Source organism: Acromyrmex echinatior, chromosome 6, assembly GCF_024713525.1.
Source record: "Acromyrmex echinatior isolate Ae372 chromosome 6, ASM2471352v2, whole genome shotgun sequence".
NCBI lineage: Eukaryota > Metazoa > Arthropoda > Insecta > Hymenoptera > Formicidae > Acromyrmex > Acromyrmex echinatior.
In genome coordinates, this window is record NC_141857.1 from 5,656,178 (window position 1) to 5,679,967 (window position 23,790).

The 23,790-nt window shown below is 36.9% G+C and overlaps 2 protein-coding genes across 5 annotated transcripts; both read left to right on the top strand.

Annotated features, from left to right (window-relative positions):
- Nucleotides 1-1,106: 1,106 nt before the first annotated feature.
- On the top strand, nucleotides 1,107-20,345 carry dcma (syntaxin-like domain-containing protein decima). Of its 4 annotated transcripts, none has more exons than XM_087406922.1 (5): nucleotides 1,107-2,332; nucleotides 3,318-3,484; nucleotides 10,699-10,835; nucleotides 11,867-12,057; nucleotides 16,858-20,345. In XM_087406922.1, the coding sequence occupies exons 1-5, from the start codon at nucleotides 2,243-2,245 to the stop codon at nucleotides 17,083-17,085; spliced, it is 813 nt and encodes a 270-aa protein (XP_087263048.1). In that variant the 5' UTR covers nucleotides 1,107-2,242; the 3' UTR covers nucleotides 17,086-20,345. The 4 variants fall into 4 exon arrangements, with proteins under 4 accessions (XP_087263048.1, XP_011067558.1, XP_087263049.1 ...); XM_011069256.2 differs by having other exon boundaries at nucleotides 1,111-2,332; nucleotides 11,867-12,043; XM_087406923.1 differs by lacking the exon at nucleotides 1,107-2,332 and adding an exon at nucleotides 9,309-9,430 and having other exon boundaries at nucleotides 3,358-3,484.
- A 1,850-nt stretch (nucleotides 20,346-22,195) lies between these two features.
- ATPsynO (ATP synthase subunit O, mitochondrial) lies at nucleotides 22,196-23,756 on the top strand. Its single transcript, XM_011069257.2, has 4 exons — nucleotides 22,196-22,354; nucleotides 22,572-22,616; nucleotides 22,973-23,083; nucleotides 23,188-23,756. Exons 1-4 carry the CDS (start codon nucleotides 22,334-22,336, stop codon nucleotides 23,632-23,634), a joined length of 624 nt encoding a protein of 207 aa, XP_011067559.1. The 5' UTR covers nucleotides 22,196-22,333; the 3' UTR covers nucleotides 23,635-23,756.
- The last annotated feature ends 34 nt before the right edge of the window (nucleotides 23,757-23,790 follow it).

A 23,790-nucleotide genomic window follows, 5' to 3' on the forward strand; every position in this document is an offset into this window, starting at 1 on the left:
TACGATGGAGTGTGTTAAAACGAAGGCAACTTTCCTTATGCAACCCTATATATATGTATATATATATATATCATTCTGTATTATTTTAACGCAATTATTTCTCGGTAAAGTAACGTTCAGTTCAGAACAATTTATTCCAAGATCTTCCCTCGATGCCATCTCTTTGTTCGTTTAATAGAAATAATATAAACCATCGAGACAAAATTACAAAATGAATATTTGCTCGTCATGCTTTGATTGCGCGTAATTTGTAAAATAATTAAATATATCGAAAAAAATTTTTTTCCACGAATTAGAAATTAGTAGAACAAAATTGAAACAGGTTCGTTAGTGGTGGTTTCATAAAAATGATCAAAGTGGAAATCGTAAAAAAAATAAAATTTTTATATAAAACTATTTCCGGAAAAATCGATTATATTAATCAGAAAACTGATAATACCTTTCGTAACTGGATGAATATGCATAATTTGCATTAATTATCAAAGATTAAAAGCAATCAATATACTATTTGAGAAAATAATAAATAATATTCATGTTGCCAGAGAGCTATATCTGTAAAAATATCAATTTTTTTTAATAAAATTTTTTAATTAGAAATAATAGAAATATTATATTTTTCACATTTCAAAAAAAAGATAGAGAGAGAGAGAGAGAGAGAGAGAGAAAGAGAGGGAGAGAGAGTCATTGTTAAACTGAATTTATCAAACTGAAACGTCATTGAAAATTACATCAGTTCAAAACAGAACAGACGTTCCTATAATTTTCTGATTTCCAAATCCAATTATCTCGCAAACAAAGCTTCGTTTAAAAAAGTTTTGCCCCATTTTTTTGTTCTGCTTTAGAATCACTCTGGTTATCCCGCTAATAACCTCGGCTTGGCAGTTAACTTCGCTCGTAGAATGCAATCGCGGTAGGTACGACCAAGGTGGCACACGAGAGCAAATAAGAAAATCACGTTGTTTCACAGCAACGTTATCAAATATAGAGGGGACAAATTGCCTATTTTTATAAGAGTTGCGAAACAGCGCGGTGGAAAACGGTCGCAGTGGAGCGTCGTAGCGCGAGCCAGGCATGCGCTTTCGTCGCAGGGTGGCGCGCGGCAGTGAAAGAGCTCGAGGGCGAAACCCACGTTTCAGTCTGTCGCGTGTATTGCTACAGTTCGTATAGTGTACCGCTCTCCATCGCCGTAGTGCTCTCACCGGTGCCTCTCGGATCAGTCAGATCTCGAGCGAGGAGGGTAAACTCCGACGATGTCGTGATGCCGTGAGAGGAGACGCACGCGAGAGTCACGCGTACATTACGTGACCACCAGGGAGGACCGGGGCGGTGGTGGTGCGTTCTGATCCCACGCGATCATCCCGCTGAGGGGGCGAGATGACGTCTCGACGGAGCGCCGCGCGACCTCGTCGCTCGTCGCGGATCGCCGCTTCTCGCGCGTAAACCCAAATTCCACTCGTGAAATTCCCGCCCGACCCGACCGCCCGCGACGTCGATATCGGATCTCGTCCGAGATCGTCCCCCTAGGCACCAAATTTTCACCCTGTGGGACCCTGTCTCCGTCAAACGACGAGATAGAGTAAAGATACGCGACGGTCGCCCGACTTGGGAAACTCTAGTTTGTACATAGCTAAAACTCGTCCCGCGAGACAGCTTCCGCCAGGGAGAAACTTCCTAATGCGCTAATTCAGAGAGAGAGAGAGTTGCGAGATTGGAATTTAAACTCTTACGAGAGAAGAGAAATCGTCATTAACCCTGGCGCGAATCGAAGGATGCACGTGATCCTATTTAACGCTACATCCAATTAGAATATGTCGCGCAAGTCTTTAAAAAGCAAACGAGGGGAAAAGGTCGAGTACGCTGCAGCGACTACACCGCTCCGGTGGCGGCCGAGAGATGACTATACCGGTGGCGAGAGAGAGAGAACGATAAGCCTATTATCAGCCAGCTTTAAGTGAAGCGGGATTGATCGTGTAAAAATAACCGGCGCGCGGCACAAAAAAAAGAGGATCACGTGGCGGGAATGCGCGCGAGGTGCACTTTGCGGCGACGATTATATCAGTGCGCGGTACGCGATCGTCAAGAAGACCGTCCGTGAAACCCCGTGGGTGACTTCCGGTCCGGGAAGGGGGTTCCGCGTGAGCCGCGTGCCTCGCTCGCCGCTCCGGAAATGCTCGCGGGGATCGTCTTATTGTTAGTGTCGGGTGATGACGATTGGCGAGCGAATTGTCCGTAACAAGATTAGATGATGACGGATTCCCCGACACCATCGACCAGCAGACATCACGACGACAAATGCGACAAGCCCGAGAGATCTGATAAAACGGTGTTACTGGTGAGCGAATCTAGACTCACGCGAATCGCAAACAGTCCCGAACGACTGTTGTATGAAATTACCTTTCTCAAGTCGATGTAACTTTAACGAACTTTCGTTGTAATCCACTCGCGATCATTTTTCACGTCATCGTAACGAGATCTTTAATCTGATAGGCAGCCTCCTTCATTCATTTTTTAAAAGTCCCTCGCTGCCGCTCCATTACTTTTCCATTACTTTTCACTTTTTACAGAATACACATGCAAATAATTGATTGCTAAGGGACTGAGTGAAATTATCATAGAATAATAATGCGTATTGATATTTTACTCTCTAAAATCTTTAGAGTGGAATCTAATTCTAAAGAATGATAAAAGGCGGTATTCATAATCCGTTCTTATTTTAATATCGTCTTAAGTAATGTCTTTTAAAATGCTAATACGGCTCTCTGACTGGTTCCTAAGATTGTACTTAAGGTCTTAAATATAAAATCCGTCTACAAATACAAAGCCGTCTACAAGCCAAAAAGAGCGACAATTGAGCGCAAATTCTGAAAAAGGCAAATTCTCAATTTTTAAGAGTGAGATTTCACTCTTTTTAGAGTTAGATTCCATTTCAAAAATTTCAAAGAGTACAGGTAATTATGGGATGAGGAATGATTTGTAGCGCAGTGTTATTTTTTAATTTTCGAGAGCTTCGCGTCCTTCTCTTGGGACTATTACGTCGTTAGTAATTATTCGTGACGCAATCGATTCGTAAATTATCGATACGGCCATTATCTGTCACTGTCAATTATTTAATAATGGCTCGACCAAATGTCGAATTATGTGACGAGTGCTCCGGCATGCAAACATATCATTTTCGATATTTGGACAGGCATGTGAACGAGAAATTGTTCAACGAGAGAAATATAATAATAGCGAAAGTGCAGGCGACGTTATTGCCACGTCGTATGGGATAATCGATGGAGCTTGATCGTGATAGTTTCACTTTTCATGCGTTTCAGCAAATCCAGGACATAAATAGTCAGGTAGCGCAGTTCCGAGATTTACTTATTAATATCGGACAGCCGCGCGACTGCCCGGAGCTGCGCGAAAAAATACGGAAGTTGCGTCGCAACTGCGTGGAGGCTTGCAAGAGTACATCTCAACTTGTCCTGCCGCATGTGCAAAGGTGAGTTTAGATCTAAAGACCTCAGCTCGCAAAGGTTTCTCCAAAGATCTTTGTGGGAATTTTAATATTTAAACGCTTAATAGTAAAAATTATACTGGAAGATAATTCTTGTTGCATTAATTGGAATTTTGGTAGATCAGAAAGTGAAGTGAAATCAGACATTTATAGTTAAAACCATCGTTCTAGTCGAGGTAATCAAGTATTCAATTAAGATAATTAGAATTCTGATTGATGTGATATATGATTAAAATTTATTTTGTATGTATTTCTTGTTGACACATTTTTCTCAGTGTATTATCCTGCATTTTATTCGAATTTTTTTTCAAGAACGATATCAACGTATGTTAGTGTAATCTAGATACAAATATAGAGATTTCTCAAAAGATCTTGTAGAAATTTGAAAAATTGTAGAAATTCTAAATGCATAATAGAAACTACATTGGAAAACAATTTTTGTTGCGCTAATTGGAATTCTGATAGATCAAACACTTGTAGTTAAATCTATAAAATATTTTAATCAAAATGATCAAAAATTCAATTATCATAGAACTAGAATTCTGATTGATATAATAATCATTTGTTCGTATTTCTTGGTATAATCAAAATTTTTCTCGATATAATATCCTGTATTTTCTTTGAAAACCATCTACGAACTACGATATGTTAATGTTTAAAAACAAACCTAAATCGCAGAAGTTTCTTCAAAAATTCTCGTGGAAATTTAAAAATCCGAAGGTATAACAGTAAAAACTGCACTGGAAAATATTCTTGTTGCATTAATTGGAATTCTGATATAGATTTAATCAGGAAAATATAAATTAGAAATCTGATTAAGCATTCATTTTGTACTTCTTGTTGATCAACCAAAACATTTTTCTCAGTGTAATATCCTGCTAATTTTATTCGAATTTTTTTTCGAAAACAATTTACGATCTACGGTACGTTAATGCAGTTTAAAAAAATGCAATCTCAAATCACAGAAGTTTTCTCAAAAGTTCTCTGTGGAAGTTTAAAAAACATCCAAAAACATAAAAACCATACAGGACAAATATTCTCGTTATATTAATTGAAATTCTGATAGATTCAATCAGAAGAATATAAATTAGATATTTCTAATTAAGTCCATCTAATTATTCTAGTCAAAATGATCAGAAATTCAATTACGATAACTAGAATTCTGATTGATATGATCATTCATTTTGTTTATAGATACTTCTTGTTGCTACAAATATTTTTTTCAATAGAATATTCTGTTTTATTCGAATTATTCTTCGAGAATAATATCTACTACACGTTAAAACATGTACCTACAGTTAAGTTCGATATCTGTAGTTTAGTACTAATATATAGGTATAGATATATACGAACGCAGAGTACATTACTCTAAGTTGCCTTTAAACTATTCGTGCTCGATCAGTTAAGCCGTTCGGCAGACAAACTACTCATCTCACAATGGTGTAACGAGAAAGTGCTCTTGATCGTTTTCCTCCGCGACTCCTTCCACGTATTTTCGTAAAGGCTGAGACTCTACTTCAGTAACTTTCTGGCAATGGTAATGAGGACAGTCTTTACTCTATGTGGTGGTTGTGCAGAAGCGACGTTTCTTTGCACGATGAAGGAAAGGAGCGAATATAAACCGCGGAATTAACGAGGACGTCGCATATAGGACAAGGTTCCATCGCCTAAACTCTGGATACAAGTTGGTTCGCAACAATGACAGCGGCCAAAAGAGAGAGAGAGAGAAAGAGAGAGAGAGAGAGAGAGAACTTCTTCGCGATTTCTTACATTGCTTCCGCCAGTCCCTCGTACGTTTTGCACAATGCAGGTCACAGAGAAACGACGAACGACCGAACGTTCGAAGAATCATGGTCGTGAGAAAAACGTCATGTGCCGTCGCCGCTGCCGAGCACTTCCAATAACTTTCATTCCTTAAGTTTGCTGGGCGCGCCAGGTAGTGCTCTTTATCACTAGTTTACGTAAGATTTCTTCCGGCTGAGACACTCACGATTGACTTTGCAATTCACTTCTCGACAAAAAAAGTTCTCCTAACAAAAATCTAATAAAGTATTTCCATAAAATAATTTTAATTAATTGATTTAATCACTTTGTTTACCCACCGTATGGCTTTATAATGATTACGTATATTTAGTATTTTCAATTCAACGACGTGCTTATCATTTGACAGTAATAATACAACGCGAAACAATACAATAATAAAACATATTTTGAAATATACATATACATATGCAGAAAGAAAAAAAAAGATTTATCGACGTAACAGTATATTTTATGATGCTGCGGAAAATGTTGTTAGTTACGATTCAGGTCGTAAAAAAGATTTATTTATCGAGAATACTGATGCTGTTTACTGAAAATGATTTGGCTGAATCTACAAATTACTTCCATTATTATTAATAACAAATTATTTCATTACGAAATGTATTTCAGAGATAAACGGTTTCACTTTAACAGAACATTCAAGCGAGATCTTGCAAACATACAAAACAAGTTCCACTGCAATATCGAATAATTGGTCATGGTAGAGAAGTTTGATTGCTTCCGCGTCGAATATGCGATAGTTGCAGTTTTGCCAGAGCAGTGGAAGTCTTCCTTTCTCTCTGCGTTAGCTCAAGCTCGTTGGAAATTAGAAAATATGTTTTCGAACTACCCGTCCATCTTAATTTCAGGCATTACCGTGACGACATGGTCGCGAAAGAAAATAACTGACAGAAATGCTGACAACAACCGTGATGACGTACATAACGCGGAGATTATTTACGTAAAGTCAAATATACGTTTATAACATGTTATATGCTCGTATTATATGTTGAAGTAGAGCTGTGCTTCCGTCGATCTCGCTTGATCCAGGTCGCCGTAACGCTCGCTCGCGGAAAGTTTTCCACTCCCGAGAGCCGGAGCTTACCTGACCGATCAAATATTAATGCCGGAGGATTATTGCCTCCAGTTGCGTTTGTTTGTTGCTTGCGCGTAGCGACCCGTTACTCGCGCACGAGAATGCGGCAAAAGTTTGGCGTATGGAAATACAATTATCGCCAGAATTAAACCGTCGACCCCGTCGACTCGAGATCATGGAGTTCCGATTCGCTCTCGAAATTCTCCTGGACTCGAGTGACAACTAGACAGACGTCGGCTATTGCCAAGCCACCAAATAACATTGAATGGACGAATGGACGAATGGGCGATAAAATGAAAACAGTGCTTGAAAGCGTAATAATTCTCGAGCGCGTACGTTTTCCATGTAAAATGAAAAATGGTGAAAATTGCATGAAAGATGAATTGCACGAGACAAAGCAAGAATTTGAAATAAAGCGGGAAGAGAATTTCATAGAATTCATCCGAAAAAGTCGAGATGACACGCGACATATGAACGTTGTCCTTGCCACGGAACAATCTCTTGTCAATAATTTAATCGCCGCGACCGGAGGTGTACTGTACAATTTTGAATATCCATATTTCAGCATGTGGGAGGGTTACGAGACCAGGCCGCTTTTGCAATTCGAAAAGCCGGGATTTCTCGTAATTCCTAGATTAACGTAGGCGTACCCGGCGCGGCGGTGGGCGGCCTGGTTGTTGATCACAAAAAAAAAGGCGCGCGAATAAAATGTTGGTGTGTATTTTGCATAATCGATGCACGAGCTGGTTGCATGTTTCGCAGCGATACGGCGCACGAAATGTCCGCACGAGGACATAAATCGAGCGAACGGTATATATACGTGTATATGCAGCACAATCGAATACGCATGTAAAGATGATCGATTGATTGTAGATCGCGCCTCCATGAGAAGACCGTACGCTGCAGATACGTATGTATAGACACGAGGACGTAGACAAAGAAATTATATACCCGCTATTTATCTACGACTTCTTGGAGCGCGATAGTTGAAGACCAATGCGAATAACAATTTGCGAGTAATTGAACTGTTGCGCCGCGGCAGATACTGTCGACGTAATCAAAACGGAGAAAACGCGAGTGCTTGTCGCGTGGCGATATTGTTCCGAGCTTGACAGGGTAGATACAATACCGTTATAGCAGATGGAGGGGTAAGCGGAGATGCAATAATTAACGTTTCGTAACGGCTGGGATGATCCGGCTTAAGCAAAGTAGGCAAAACGGTGCGTGTACGCCGGTCGTTTGCAATGCGATAGTCGTTCGACGTTGCTATCTAATTAAACGCCGCTCATTGAAAATCCCGTTGCGCGTGGCGGTCTCATATTCAACCGCAATACAATCTAATTTCGCGTTCTGCAAATAATTATTCTCACATTCCGGAAGCGTGCTCCAAATATTCGGTTGCAATTATAAACACGCGCAGTCCCGCTTTAATCTACGCGATGTTTTTTCAGACGTGAGTATTTCGCGGTCAACTGCCGAACTCAAGTTTTGGCCGAGAAGAAACTTGCTGTAAATTAATACAGGAAAATGAATTTCCTTTGTCTACTTACTCTCCCCCCTCCTTCCTTCGGCCTCGACTCACCGAAAACAAATTTTTTTTACTTTCGCGACTTAAACAATTTTGTAATTAAAGTCGAAATTAATTGTTTAGCAAAGTGAATGTAATGTAATGATAATAGAAGTGCAGAGTATAAACAATTGCGTATAATATTGTGCGTATATTGTTGCATTTTATTCTTTCACTTCGGATAAGAGAATGCATGAAAAGAATTTTGAGAAGAAATGAATTCGTGAAACATTTAGGTTTTCATTAAGGTGAGCAAAGCCCCGGAAGGTATTATTCAAAGGTGGCTGAGTGAAGATGAGCGAGAGAAAAAGGGGAGAGAGAGAGAGAGAGAGAGAGGAGAAGGGAAAGAGAGGGAAAAGAATGATGAAGGAAAGAGGAATCAGTAATTGGGAGTGGCGCTAACCTTTTTACGAAACTCACTTCCACCTTTGATTCAACCTTCCTGGCTTAACTTTTTGCGAGGAACCAATCTGTGAAATCGATAGCTTTCTTTCCTTGAGCGGCAAACGGCTGTACGATGTGCCAGACGGGTTTCCTCGCAAAAGGATTTAAATTCCGACATATTGAAATCCAAGCCGTTCCTACAAAGCCGCCACGAGTTACAGCAAACGAAAGTAAACTCATTTCAATCCCCGTCTATATCTTTCATTATAATGCAATCCGAACTTTATTTCCTGAATGTCTACCTCGAGTGATAGTCAAGTGTACACAGCTTTACACAAGTTAAGTGTAATTAAGGAATATTAAAAAAAAAAAAAAAGAGGAGAAGTTATTAGCGACTTTGGTAATCAGCCTCTTAGCAACGGCAAGGAGATGACACGAATGTTCACCAGATTGAGATCGGTTGCCTTCGGTCGCGCCAATCTATTTCGTACGTTAATTGGAATCTCATTAAACGGAAGCCAACCGAAATGGTTTCTCTACAAGGACTTCGCTCAATGCTCGACCGATGCGGTAATTGACGTAAAACGGGTTAATCAGAGTACTTGGTTTTCCTGCGGCCTTCTACTGTACCTGTTTCCCCGTGCCACGATTTTACGTTATCGGATTACTCATCATGGCATATTTCACAAAATATCGCTGGTGACTCTTTTCAGAAATTCAAGGCAACGTATTATTATTATTATACCAGACCCGCTGCGGAAAGATGATATCGCTCGGAACCGTTTATTGTTCACGTTTGTTCTCCCGCTTAATACATCATCTAAAATTAAGGATTGCGCTTTAACATCATTCTAAAGTTCACCTTTCTCCCTGTCGTCTTTCAAATATCTTACACGAGCATGTCGTTAATATTACTGCGACATACTTTTTTTTTTATTTACTATCACGAATGTTACTAGGGAGAAACAGAGAAGCAATGTTATCTATACAGGAAGCGACACACCGACATTTGAACACGTCTGCGAAAGATGCACGCGTTAATGAGACACCAGTACTCATGCCTCGCGGGTGACCTCTTCGCGTAAGCAGTAATAATAATGTTTTTAATGTAATTAACTTGGTAAGCTACGGAGCGGAGACGGAGTGGAAGTGAAATCAGATTTATGGACCTTCAACTAAAATCGCGCGCATCCGAGAGACCCGACAAGGAAGTCGTTAAAGTAATTCGTATTTCTCGCGATAATGCGATTTACCACGCCGTGCATTCAGTAACGATAACGTGATCTTTTACGGTTTTATTCATCGTGGCTTCCATTCCGTTTACATCCATACACACTCTCATTTTGCGTTAGATACTTCGTGAGATTGTTGGAAATCGAATTGGGATTATATTTAATTTTTAAGTGAATAAAGTGGCCATACAGCATCACAGATAAAATTTTCTTTAAAATCTTGTTCTGAAAAAGGAAAATAAAAGGTATTATCCAAATGCCCGAAAGTTTCAAAGTTCACTATTTTTTTCAATTTTGTTTCATAAAAATAACTAATGCATATTTAACTGTAACATAATATACTACATTATTAAATTCATAATATAAAATAATACACAAAAAGAACGGTTTTGCCGATGTATATAAAAATTTACGTAGATACAGGGCTGAAAATAATTTTGTTTGGACCATTAAAATAATTAAGTAGAACGTTCAAAGTGATTCTTAGAATATTAAAACTTTTTGCAGCGTTGTCATCAACATTTAAGCGTTCTATTTTTATGAGCCAACAAAATTATTTTCAGATCTGTATCTAAGTAAATTTTTAGATACATACTTCAGCAAAACCGCCCTTTCTGTGCGGTCTATTCAATTTAAATTATTTTCAATCATTTCTATTGGTTGCCACTATTCCTACTTGATATATTAATTTAACCAAAACAATGGGGTTAAACAATTTAATTGAATAAAATGTATTAACGCAAATTTAGTTTAATATTTACTAAGAACATATGTTAATATGGATGTTGTTTACTTTGAAACTAACCACGGAAATGGAATGGTTTACATTTTAACACACATATGAAAGCTAAAAATAACAAAATGTTATTTAACTCAAGGGATTGTATTATCATTGTTTCTTTAATATTAATTCTAACGGTGTAGTAAAAATATAACTATAAAATTAAAAGTTCTACTTGAGGTGTGAGGATTCCACCTACTAACTTGCGTATCTTTAAACTACCCCTACCTACTTAAAGGTTAATTTTATATATATATATATCCTCTTGTAGATAGGTCTCTTATCGATAATTAATCTTATACGACCGAAAACGTTTTGGAAATAATTTTATTGCAGTGCTATGGACGTCGGAATACCGGTTGACAGTCCAAATCTGGTGCTGTTGTTTTACGTGGCTCAACTCTTCTTACGCGAACTGCACAAGAGCAAAAACCTTATATCCATCATACCCATGGACATGTCCGGATATTACGGTAAGTTGCGCGTGCACGTTTACAATATTTCAATAATGATCTATAAATTATTTAAAGAATCTGTGGATGTGTGCAGGGAAGTGGAACAAGTCCACGTGGAATGTTGCTATAACTTTTTTTTATACAAGTACGTGGTCGCAACTTGGTCGTTGACGATTTTAATCTCGAGAGATAAATGAGCGCTCGCCGACCGAGGCAAAATTTAATTCACGTCGTTTTCGGTAATAACACTCTTAATTATATTCCCACGCGTGGGACGATTTGTGCAAAAGATCGCAAGAACGATCGTGCAGGAACGTGTCATCGGAATCGAGTCGAGCGTTGCGTTATCGACTTCCACCGAGGCGTAACGTTAAATCGGTTTCTGCGGTCGCTTTGAACCAGCCCGGATAGACTGATTTACGGCGTGTACATCCCAACGGACCATAACTCTCAAAACTACCGCGTACAGTTGTAGGCCGTTACGCGTTCGACGAATCCCAATTTCCGACTACACATCGCTTCCTACAATCAAGCCGAATTCTATTGTACACAACAAACACGTGTCGGAGACAGAGTGACGAATCATCGTTACATGCGTAGCGTTAATACACGTTTTTCTAACTTTTAACGGCGTATGCCACGCTATAACGTGTAAGCAATATAAGGTATCTTTCTCTCTCATAAGTGAAACTTTGCTCCGAATAATTTATAACTATTTCCTTGACATTAGCACTATAGTTTGTTCCGGGTGCTCGCTTATTTCTCCCTCCGTTGCACATATTAAAGTTTATGGAAGCTTTTTTAAATCTCATCAAAAAAAAGTTGAGAAACGCCCTATGCACTTTTATATTAAAGTCACGCTAAACAGAGCGTTACGTATTAACATATTATATTATTAATAAGAACGTGATTATTATTTCCACCACACACTTCGCTTAAAGTATTTCCCTCGGATATATTTCACGAATTTCCGGAAGAAGGAAGAAAGACATTGTTAAAATTGAATGACGTAGAAATCTAACGACACAGTTTTCATTATCGCGTTACAGAGAACCGCGCCGGTCCCTCGTATATCGGCAATGTGGTCTCGCAGATCCTCCTGTGCAAACAGATTAGACCGGACTTCAACGAAGAGGAGCTCTGCAGCATCCGAAAGGACTCGGAAGAGATCGGCCAGCTGATAGCGGAGCTACAAGAATTTATGCCCCAATCTGAGGCTGACACGGGTACAATTCCGCCGGTACCTTCGTCCATATTCCGTCCGAGAGCTTTGCCCTATTCAGTGATCGTCCCACGAATCTATCAATCATGGTTTTCAGAAAGTAGATTTAACAACGTGTAACAAAAAAAGAAAAGGAATTAGACGGAAGATTAAGTACACGAAAGAAGGGTTTTGCTAAAGATCTGAAAATAATTTGTTAAACTATCAAAATACATAATTATGATGGATACTCGAGCTGGTTGCCAGAATATACAAATTTTTTGCAACATTGCTCGTCATGCTTGAGTTTCCTACGTAATTATTTTCATGTTCCAACAAAATTATTTTCAGAACTGTATTTAGTTGAATTTTTACATATTTTAGCAAAATTGTTTCTCCTGTGTATAATAATGTATTATAAAAATTAATATAATAAAACTTCTATTATATATCTCGATCTAGCCGGGCAAACAAGGTATATTCGGATAATCGAAATTTTTACGGATAATCGAACGATCGCAAATGAAGAAAGTCTTTATCGTAACATTCTGTGAATTGTAACGAAATAGAGAAAGAGAGAGAAATTATCATAATAATTTACCAGTTTTTTTCATTCTTTTCATTTTATTTTCTCAGTTCTTTTGAGCTATTTAATTTACATATTTTTCTTTATTCATTGCAATGAATGGGGCTGCGCTTTCTTTCTGTGCTTCGTAACATCTGAGACCTGCTTCTAAAGCAGAAGATTGTGCCTCAGAATGACTGGGAATGTTGCTTTCTAGCGTTTAGGTCTTGTTGGTACATTTGTTTCATGCTACTGGTATCGAGATGAAGATGTATGTTATATCGTGTATAACATACGCCTACATATGTTTGCGTGAACGTAAATGTACACGAGAGACGTTCATTCTCCTAGCAATGCCATTTAGATAACAGAGCTTAAACGATACATTCAGATAATAGAGGTTTTATCATATATATATATATATATATATATATATATATATATATATGTACAAAAATACACACATAACATACACATTTTTCGTAATATATATTTTTACGCTACGTGAAAGTCGAAATCTTTCCGGACTTTGCGGAGCGAGATTAAAAGGGATGGGATAAATAGGTCGGAAAATCTGTAGATGTAGATCTTGAAACGAGGCGGAAGAGATACGGAATAGGCATGATCGATATAATATGCAGAACGGAAAAGCATTGTGGGCTTTCGGGCACGTCATTAGTACGCGAGTACCACAAACGTGAGCTTGTGTCGATATACGGTGGACGCGGGAGAACGCCATTCGACCCTTAGACCCTGGTAATACGGGTCAAGGACGATCCATTCTGCAAAATCCGTTTGTCCGAAATGCATTCCTCCGGTCCGTGAAGGAAGCGCGGGTGAGCGAAAGTGGCAAATGCCAGAGGGCAAAAAAACGAAGAGAGAGCGGAAAAAGAGCGGAAAGTGAAAAAGGGGTGAAGGGGAGGGAGAGGGGCGAGGGAGGAATGTATACTCGTTGGCCAACAAATCTAGGCTGTCGTTCGTAAAACAATCTAACTCGTTTGTTCGATAAATATTGCCCTCTATTGTGCTGCAGGGAGTTGACTTAAGCGTGAAACAGAAGGACGGGAATGCAGCGAGGAGGAGAATGGGAGGTGAATTCGAGATGGAGAAGACGAAAGGGTAGTTTAAGCGCGAATTAAACTATGTTTCTGCTTCATAAATCAATGTAATGCGGGAATAATAGCGGAGTTACATTTGAGACGGCCGTATTATTAATGAATGCGTAACACCCGGTAGATCCGGAATACTCCGCGCTTCGAATTTCAAACGTTCAAATAATAATGACAAATAAATATGCATTCACCGGAGTGACAAGATGCAACCACTGAAAATCCTTTTTTGTTTTTTCGTGCACAAATGTAGTCAGCACAATGCCTTACGGTACTTTGAAAAATTTTGGGCAAATCTGAATCCGAAAAAAAAAACCCGCGAGATATGATGAGTCAGACTAACGAACGTGGGAAGGAGAGGAAACAACGCGTGCGATGCAATCTAGGATTTATGAAAACAATATCGATGAACGTTTTCATATCGCACTCATCTGTATTCATGTTGCGAATTCGTCAATGGCCGAAGACAACGTAATGTACAAGCGCGAACGTATATGTATTATACATGCATGTAAAGAGAACGCTTTTCCCGGCATACTCCGGAAATCTCAATTTGCTGAATGTCATAATCAAACTCGCGCACAAAACTCATCGTTTCTGATTCTGGTCGCGTAATGGTTTTTGCACGACAGCTAAATTTTAATCGATTTTAATGCGCTCCGCCGTCGGGGGTGCGAGCTTGTTTTGCAAATGTATTCGCAACTAAATTAGTAATTAACAGCCAGAAGAAGGGATGGACAGAGGGATGGTGCAAGGGGGGGAGGGGTGGTTTCCAAAACACACAGGGAGGTTTCGCGCACAGTTCGGGAACAAGGTCGGAGCCGCGATTCCAGCTTCCGCGGTACACCGAGCGAGTGAGTTGAGTGCTCTCTCGTAAGCGAGTCTCCGCACGAACGCGACTCGGTTATCGAGAGGAAAAGCAGCGGCGGTTTGATACGGAGCTGTGATGCGGGTCAAGGTCGCGCGAGTCGCGGGGAATTGAGATGATTCGCGATTTCCGCTCGCGAAAGATACGCGAGGTAAAACGAGAATTTTTCAGAAGACAGGTGGGCGGCCGCGAAATGTCGACCGCACGTTTCTGAGCGCGGTGAAAAACGGTGTAGACAAAGCGCGCGGACAAATCGCGAACAATTCTCGACAAACGATAGAATCGCTGAGTGGTACACTCGCACGATGAATCTGCAAACATTGTGAAATTCGCAGAACAATCTCGCCGCTGGTTTACGAAGGAGAGAATTCGACGAATATTTCCGGCGGAAACGCAACACTGCAAAGCAAAATTACCGCTTCTCCTGTACACTCCTCTCGTTTGACTTTGCAACCCTTCTGTTTGTTCCACAATACAGTCACTATGTTGAATTAACCCTAATACATGCGATTAGGTCATTCATGACCTATTTTTTTTTTTTTTCGAAAAATTAAGAGCATCGAGCAATTAGTTTAATATTTGTCTAATGTTTTTTAAATATACAACTTTTTTATAAATACTTTCTAAATATGTTAAGGTACATGCAAGATTAATATAATTTTTATTTATTAAAATGATGGAAATTAATCTGGGACATGAATAACTATTGTGTGTAGTTACACTAAAAAAATTACTAAATTTTAATAAATATTAGTTTGATAGTTAATTTTAAGTAAATATTTATTAGATATAAACATATATTGATACAAAAGCTAAATTGATTTTCATTATCATATTTTCATATTGAATATTGAATATTAAATATGTAAGTAAATATTTACTTAGTAATCAAAGAAATATGTATTAAAATTTAGTACATTTTTTTCAGTGTAAGGGACCGGAAAGTCATCGTGTGCATTAAGAGTTAATACACAGAATATCGGTTAATGCAATGTTCTTCACTAAAACATACAATTACACTTTTTTATAAGACGCAAAACTGTATCGCTTTCGTTTTGGTTTTATCGGTGTCCCAATGAATTTTTCGGATTTTTTTTTTTTTAAATAGAATAATTTGTTCAAAGATAATTTGGAATTTATTACATTTCTGCGCTTATACATTACGCGTCGCTTCACTTCGATATAATCTCGAATGCATATTCCGCGAATTGCAAATAATCGGAATTATTCGAAATTAATTTCGTTTCGTTGGACAGATAAATATAATCGGTGATAATGGATAGAGTTTATCTAACCGGAAGATATGTGTTACATCCGTTGTTTGAGATTAACACAAGCCGACATCCTTCTCGCCCGTTACGTCAAACCTCGCGAGATTATCCTTGTACGCTTTCAATCTCTCGTGGAATTTCATATTCCTGTCGCTACCAACATTATCTGGGAAGACCCCGATGGTATTGCAATTTATAGCGATCGTCGCGTTGACAGAATTAAGTCGCCCTTTCAGCAACGCGATCCTTTTGCCCTCCAGCTTCATATCTTTTCGTAAGGCTCGAAACGCATTAGGTATCTTCCCTTTTCAGTAAAAAAAAAAGAAAAAAAAAAGAAAAAAAATAGAGAAAGCTTGAATGGATGCTTACCGTAGTACCGTAGATTCTCATTCACACATTACAATGAGTGATTTCCAACAAAAGACAAATGACAGTGTAACACAATGAATTATTTCACCTTTGTTTAACATTGGCAACTAACAAGATTGTAATGATTCACTGTGCTGCACTGTGTCATCACATCTATACTTCTTGCTGGAAAACACTCGAAATGTCTCTAAATCTGTGCAACAATTTCGAAATTTTAAAACCCCCTTTCTTTCTTCAGAGTAGACAAAATAACGATCTAATCGTAAGTTACAATGGCTGATTTTCAGTAAAAGACACAGATATTCAAGTAGAACACAGAAATCATAATAATATCATAAGACATCATCACGATCTTATTTGTTATTTATAAATTCATTTTTAAGTATTAAATGATCATTATAACATTAACATCATTATACTTATTAATTATGACTCTGTGTTTAACACAGTACACTGAGAATCATTTCGTCTTTGCTTAACATTGGCAAATAACAAGAATGTAACGATTCACTATGCTACAGTGTCATCTGCGTCTTTTGTTGGAAAAAAACTCTTTCTAAATCTGCGAAATTTTAGGATCCTCTCTTTTATCCCTTCAGGCCAAGGCAAAATAACGATCTAAGTCATAAAATTGTCTATCTCTGATTCTCTCCCTAGAGAAACCGGTGGCTCTTCACAATCCTGGGAACAAAATCAATCGGAACAACGGAACACGGAGGATGCACCGATGGAGCAGCAACAGAGACCGACAATCGTCCTACTTCCGCAACGGTTTCAGATTTCTGTGCTGCGCCGCGAGTACTAATTACGTTTAACGTACATATAATTCATCTCGATTCATTAAAACGTAATATAGTTCCGATTAATTTAATAATGAATAATTAATACGCACTGATATTTTCGCAGTGATTTCAACGCTAAATTCCCTAAAATAAAGTTAACTGGAATCGACGGAGCTTCGGCTTCGTAAACTAATCACGATGAAAAGTCCCGTTTATAAAGTATCCTAAGAAAGGCGTAACAAATATTATAGTTTGGCGATTTATCTTCAAAGGAATGTGCTCAAAGTTGCTTCGCTTTCGATGAAGCTTTAATATCGCGCGTTCATTTATCGTAATTTCTCAACCAGTGTCTGCATCATTAATATACGTCTCTCTTGGGATACTTTCTATGAAAGACTATACGAACAAAGAACGTCGCAACGATACACTTCGTCGGATGATACACTTCGAAAGGCCTAACCGAAAGGCCTAAACCTGTCCCATTCGAGAGATATCCTTGGAACAAATTTTTAACGCACGTACAGCCGGTGACAATCAAAGTAGAAGCTCGAGACGTCAATAATTATTACAAATCACATCGCAATAGATACGGGTAAACAGATAACGGGAACGAATGAGGCAAAAAGGGGGAATTTCAGCACCTTTTTCGTCTTTCAGCAAGAATTCTAGTGGCACTCGATATTGCTCCCATTTTTTTTTTTGGACGTTCTTCTGTAGTCTTCTCTCCTAAGAACTCGCTGTCCCATTAAATTTCCAAGTCGCGGACAAAAGAGCCGCCGGTGTCGAGGAGCCCCTTTATTCAAGTCCACTTCACAATCATTTCATCAATCCCGCTATAATTGCTCGGATGGTCTAACTCAAATTTTTCCAAAATCGTATCTCTTATGGTAATCAATTTTCTCGGTTCGTCGCGTTTAGATCTATCGTTTGTATCAAATTTAATCGGAGATCTTCAATAACAAGGTAAATCTAATAATAATCGCTCTCGTAATCAAAACTAGCTTGTAATCTTTCGATTCCGGGTCTTTAAATCCTAGAATCTAGACGAACGCATTCGAATATATTGTCGAATATATTATCAGAGTAAATCGCGTCTGTGTCGTGTCAAAACGAGTAGATGTACGTTATGGAGCAATTATAATATCTTAGCGTATTTACAAGTGAGTGGACCAACCTCGATCTATTTATAATGCGCGACGGACGCACACGCATTATAGCTCTAGGTATCCGCGTTTCGCATCTCCGCGTTATATATATATGTATATAGAGATCGTCTACAAAGCAATACGTAGAAGTTCACACAGAAAAGCGTTGCGCAAACATATAAATACATATGTATATGTATATATATATATATATATATATATATATATAATATGTATACATATGTATATAAACGAACATAGATTTAGTCGCGCACGCTCGTTCATACATTTCTCTCGCATGAAATATTATATAACCGGAAGCACCATCGTTATCTCATGACTTTAACCCTAAACAGTATCGGCAGTATTTTATTACTCAATAAAAATAAAAGAGAACGGAGAGAAAAATCTGTCTAGCTTTAACGATCAGTTTTGTTCCGGAAGGTTGCTTTTGGTGCTTTAACTCGCAATAATAAATCTATCTATTGATATATCGCAGTGTAAGAGGGATATTTTTGTATTTTCGCACAAATGGAGCGTTACTGTTTCGGGTTAATAACGATGCTGCGTGCGATCAGCCAGCGGGCATCTATGAAAAAAAAAAAAAAAAAAAAGAAAAAGAAAGAGATCGATACTATGAGAGTGTTAAACAGCCGTATACATTTACGACCGCAATAATATAATATAAAAGATACAAGATATTTTATTACTTTCTCTTTTTATCCGAATATTCTGACATACTTTTTTAAAAAAATGAACCGCACCTTTGAGTCTCTCCCGCGTTAATTGTTACGTTCACCAAGAAATCATACGTGATATCTCGAATGTTCCATATAGTAACTCGATTGAGTTGTAAACTAGACTAATTGTAAGATCGCGTAACGCGCAACAGGAGAGAGTGACTATTTTATATGCGTTGCGCGGAAAGAGACGAAAAGATACAGAATGATTCGCTGTGGAATGACCACGTCATGTTTCTTCTCCTATTCCAAGCGACGCGAAATTGTACGTTCGATTAAATTACACATATCAATCGTGATCGGGATCGAAGAGAGAAAAAAAAAAAAGAAACGATCGGCTAGGATATCATTCTTGAAAAATACCGCATATACCGAAAATGTGAAGAAATTTATAATATACTCTCTAAATTCTTTGGAATAGAATCACTCTAAAGAATGAAATCTCACTCTTAAATATTGAAAATTCTGCCACTCTTTTTGAAGAATGACAAAATTTTCACTCTCTAAAGTGAAATTCCAAAGAATTTAGAGAGCACGTAACATATATTATAACATTTTCGTTCATTTTCGTATGCGATATTTTTCGAGAATATGATCCCTGATCGAATCGTTTACCTAAAAATCGGTAGTCGCGAAATGTTGAAATGCGTGGAATAACGATCAGTTCGAATCGTTCGTTTTCTTTTCGAAAGGTAACCATCGCGTTGTCTGAATTCCAGATTAATTACATATCTTGAAACAAAATGAAAATGATAAAAGTGAGCAAATTTATTAGATGTAGACCAATTATAAATATTCTAATAAATTCGCTTACTTTCATCATTTTCATCTCGTTTCAAGATACATAATCAACTTCAGTATCTCGGTTCTGTGACTCTAAATAACAGTGTCGGTTATATACTCCAAGTACTATGTATAATGATAAAAAAAACTACAATAAAGCGTAACAACAATAAAGCGATGTCAATACTGTCACTAAAGCCTAGCAATGAAGATTACCTTTAATCTCGGTTCTCGGTTTAATTTTCTGTTTATCTTTTTCTAATTTTTATAAAAGATAAAGAGTAAATTGGACTGTTGTGAGATTAAAGTTAATCTTACATTGGTACAATGAGATCTTAGAGAGAATTACAGAATCAGGATACTAATCTACCCCGGGAAACGATCGTTACATCTCGAATTGGCGATTCGGCTGTCTCTGCGTTCCTTTAGGCTTATCGCGGTATAAAAAGGGGACCGAAACTACTCGAATATTTCACTTCGTCGAATTTTACGTTGAGGGAACACTAACAAAGAAAAAAAGATATTAGCGCTAATATATCGTATTTTTAGGTGATAGAGAGAAGAAGAAAGTGAGCGTTAGGAACCGACTCAGGTTCGCAAAGTGACATAAATAGCGAAATCAAATTAAGATGAAATATAATGTATCACGTTGACGAAATAAATGAAATAAATTTGACTCGTTCGAAACGAATAAATCATTATTGCTTTCATCTTTTTAATCCCTTATATATATCCCGTCGTTTTCTTGTCTTCCTCTATATATATGTACATATATATATATATATATATATATATATATATATATATATATATATATATCTCTTGTCTTTTCTTCTCTAGACGTACAAGTATCTTTCGATTGGCTCCAGAATCGTGGAACTGGTTAAGGAATGAAAAATAAACCATCTACTATCCGTTTTTACTAATTTAGATTAACTTTAATCTTGGTTTAACTTACTTTTTATTTTCTTCTAGTTCTAAGAAAAGTATAAAGAGTAAATTAAACTGAGATAAGTTGAGTTAATAAAAATAGGCATACATCGCTTATCTCGGCCGAAACAAGCTGCATGATGTTATAAATATATATAAACTTTGAATATAGTTCATCAGAATCAAGGACATAAGTAGCTCGATAGATTTAATCTCTAAATAGATAGATAGTTTAAAGATATAAGTTAGTAAGTAAGATGTTCATCTTTAAAAATTTTTACTTGTACAGTAATATTTTTTACTATATTATGTTGTAGTTAAATTTTTTTTTACATGAATTCTTAATATATATATATACACGACGATTTTCCAGATTTTTTATTATAGACGATGATCGTTATTCGTGCCACAGATTAATTTACATCGCTTTGACAAGAATACAAAAATAATTAAAAAGTGTTTGTAACGTATTGTAAGATTGTATATTAAAAAAATGAAGTTATATAATATAATTGTATGATATTTAATTATAATTGTACAATATTGTGTATATATATATAAATAATATAATTATATTTAATTATAATTATATATAATTATATTTAAAAATTGTACATAAATATTATAACTGCTTATTTGGTACTCCTATTAAAAAAGAAAAAATGCGCAAAACACGAATGACGACAATCGTGTGTAGTACTAAAGATTAATTATATCCTTGTATATGAGAAATAGAGAAATATAAAAGTAAATATAAATGTAAACTTCAAAACTTCTGAGTAATACTTTTTATTTTCCTTTTCTAGAACAAGATTAAAAAAAAAACTATATATTTGAAGTGCTGTGGCCATCACAGGTTAAAAGTTTTGGAAAATTGGAGAGGAAAGTACTCACCAAAAGTAAACGTCGTGTTCTCGCCTCTCCTTCTCTTTCTCCAATGCTTTTTCCTTTCTCCATTCTCGTTTATCACGAACGCAAGCTCGCGTTAACGCACATATTAATACTACTAAGCGATAATTATTGACCATTATTTTTTAAATTAATATTATATAAAAGATAGAATTCCGACATTTTTTGATTTTTCAATGATTATGCTCAATAATTAATTATTTCTTTACTGATAAAATATTTTTTATCACTTCTTTTAGTTTAAAAATAATTTATTTACTTGATCCTTTTAGTGAATACGAAACGTTGACACTTATAACGTTAAAATGTATATAATGTAACGAGAAACGTGAAATTGCATTACAAACCCGAGATTTACCACAAATTCTATTCTAAAAGCAACTCACGCAACTTTTGAAAGTAGATCCTGGCGACATCTTACGCACGTTAGACGAACTAAATCCTCGTTCTCCATAGGAAACTAAATCCTTTAGGTCTGTTCGCGTTATTTGCACTTTTTGCACTTGACATCTTCGCATTCTCTCTTTTCCGCCCAAATATATCTCTTATTTTAAGTTCAAAATTTTTTGGGGATTTTAAGCAACACGAATAGATCTAATATACCCATTTCATTTTAATACTTACAAATATGATACATAAGACAAATTAGAGAAAATACGTGCGATACGTGCCGTGTTACCAGCTGGAAAATATCTGTGATTGTGTAGTTCAATGTTTTGTGCTCATAAGTCATGGAGGCGCTACTAAACGGGTTTCATCTGGCTCCTATACACTCTCGCAATTATATAATGGTGGCTGCTTGAAGCCCGAATTTTATTCTTTCGATCGTAGCAAGATTATAAAAATGTCTGTTGGTAGATTAATTGTGAGTAAATTACGCATTATGACGTTAAAACGTTCCTAGATTGCCTCGGTATTAAGATCAGCTTTCATTGTTTAGAACATTTATAAATATAAAATATAAATGTAACATATATACATTTTCATATAAATCGAAATGTATTTATCGTTTGTACATTTTCTTAAGTATTTCGCTACTCGGCTCGACTACTTGTCAATAATGCGAATGATTCTCATTTCAGACACGTACGTTTTCCACATCAACTGCCGTGCAGCAGATGGTGAAGGTATTTAATTTTGACAAACGACGTCCTGTTTTTGATAGTTGACAAGTCAACGAATCAATCCTATAAACCTTCTGGAAGTGATTTTGTACACTTTTACTTTGAATTCTACAATTGGAAGTTTTTCCTATAATAATACTAATCTATATTTTATAAAAACAGAATAAAACTCTAAATTTAGTGATATTTATATTTTCCCAGCACTTTAATTTCACAGTTATTCTGTTTTTTGTAAAATGTGGTTAGCCCACTGTTACAGCAAGCCCTTCAATTGTTTTGCAGCATTTTTTAGTATAAATTCCATAAACAATTTTATATACATGTCAATTATCTTTATCCTATTTGATGCATTATTGCAGCCTCCAATTCAAGTTTTTGGATTAGAAGGCAGATATGCCACAGCTCTTTTCTCAGCTGCAACTAAACAAAAGGCTTTGGATGCAGTGGAGAAGGATTTAATCAGCTTCCAGGTATCTTATAAACATCCACCAGATAAACATCCATCTATATAAACAAAAAGTTGTACATCAGGTGTTTATTTCAATATTAATTGTTGTGTTTGTATTTGAATCAGGGTCTCCTAAAGAAAGATACTGCATTGATAGATTTTATAAAAAATCCTTCGATAAAGCGAAAAGATAAGGCGGAAGCTTTTAAAGCCATCGGAAAGAAGAGTGGCATGAGTCCAACTACCGAAAACCTGCTGACATTACTCGCAGAGAATGGCCGATTGGCGAAACTCAATGTAATAATCAATTTGTACAAGTTACTTATGGCTGCTAACAGAGGGGAAGTAGTATGCGAAGTAATTACCGCAAGTCCACTTGATGCCGATATTAAGACGAAACTTGAAACTACATTGAAACGTTTATTGAAGAAGGGTGAAACCGCTTTGCTCACTACCAAAGTAGATCCCTCTATCATTGGCGGTATAATACTATCAGTAGGTGACAAATACATAGACATGAGTATCGCTAGTAAAATTAAGCTATACACTGACCTTATTGAAACCTCAGCGTAATAAAAGCATAGCGATATGAAGGAATGAAGTAAAATGTTGCATATTCATATATATATATATATATATTCGAGTATCATGTAAATTATCGAGCAGAAATAAAGCTGTAATCAAGTAACCTAAAACCGCAATTATTTATATTAAACGAATATGTTAACA

Bases quoted from the DNA above. Each gene is read 5' to 3' on its own strand.
- dcma (XM_087406922.1), top strand. From the start codon at position 2,243: ATGATGACGGATTCCCCGACACCATCGACCAGCAGACATCACGACGAC. The intron at 3,485-10,698 runs GTGAGTTTAGAT...ATTTTATTGCAG, and splicing joins GTCCTGCCGCATGTGCAAAG to TGCTATGGACGTCGGAATAC. The intron at 10,836-11,866 runs GTAAGTTGCGCG...ATCGCGTTACAG, and splicing joins GGACATGTCCGGATATTACG to AGAACCGCGCCGGTCCCTCG.
- ATPsynO (XM_011069257.2), top strand. From the start codon at position 22,334: ATGTCTGTTGGTAGATTAATT. The intron at 22,355-22,571 runs GTGAGTAAATTA...TTCTCATTTCAG, and splicing joins TGTCTGTTGGTAGATTAATT to ACACGTACGTTTTCCACATC. The intron at 22,617-22,972 runs GTATTTAATTTT...GCATTATTGCAG, and splicing joins CCGTGCAGCAGATGGTGAAG to CCTCCAATTCAAGTTTTTGG.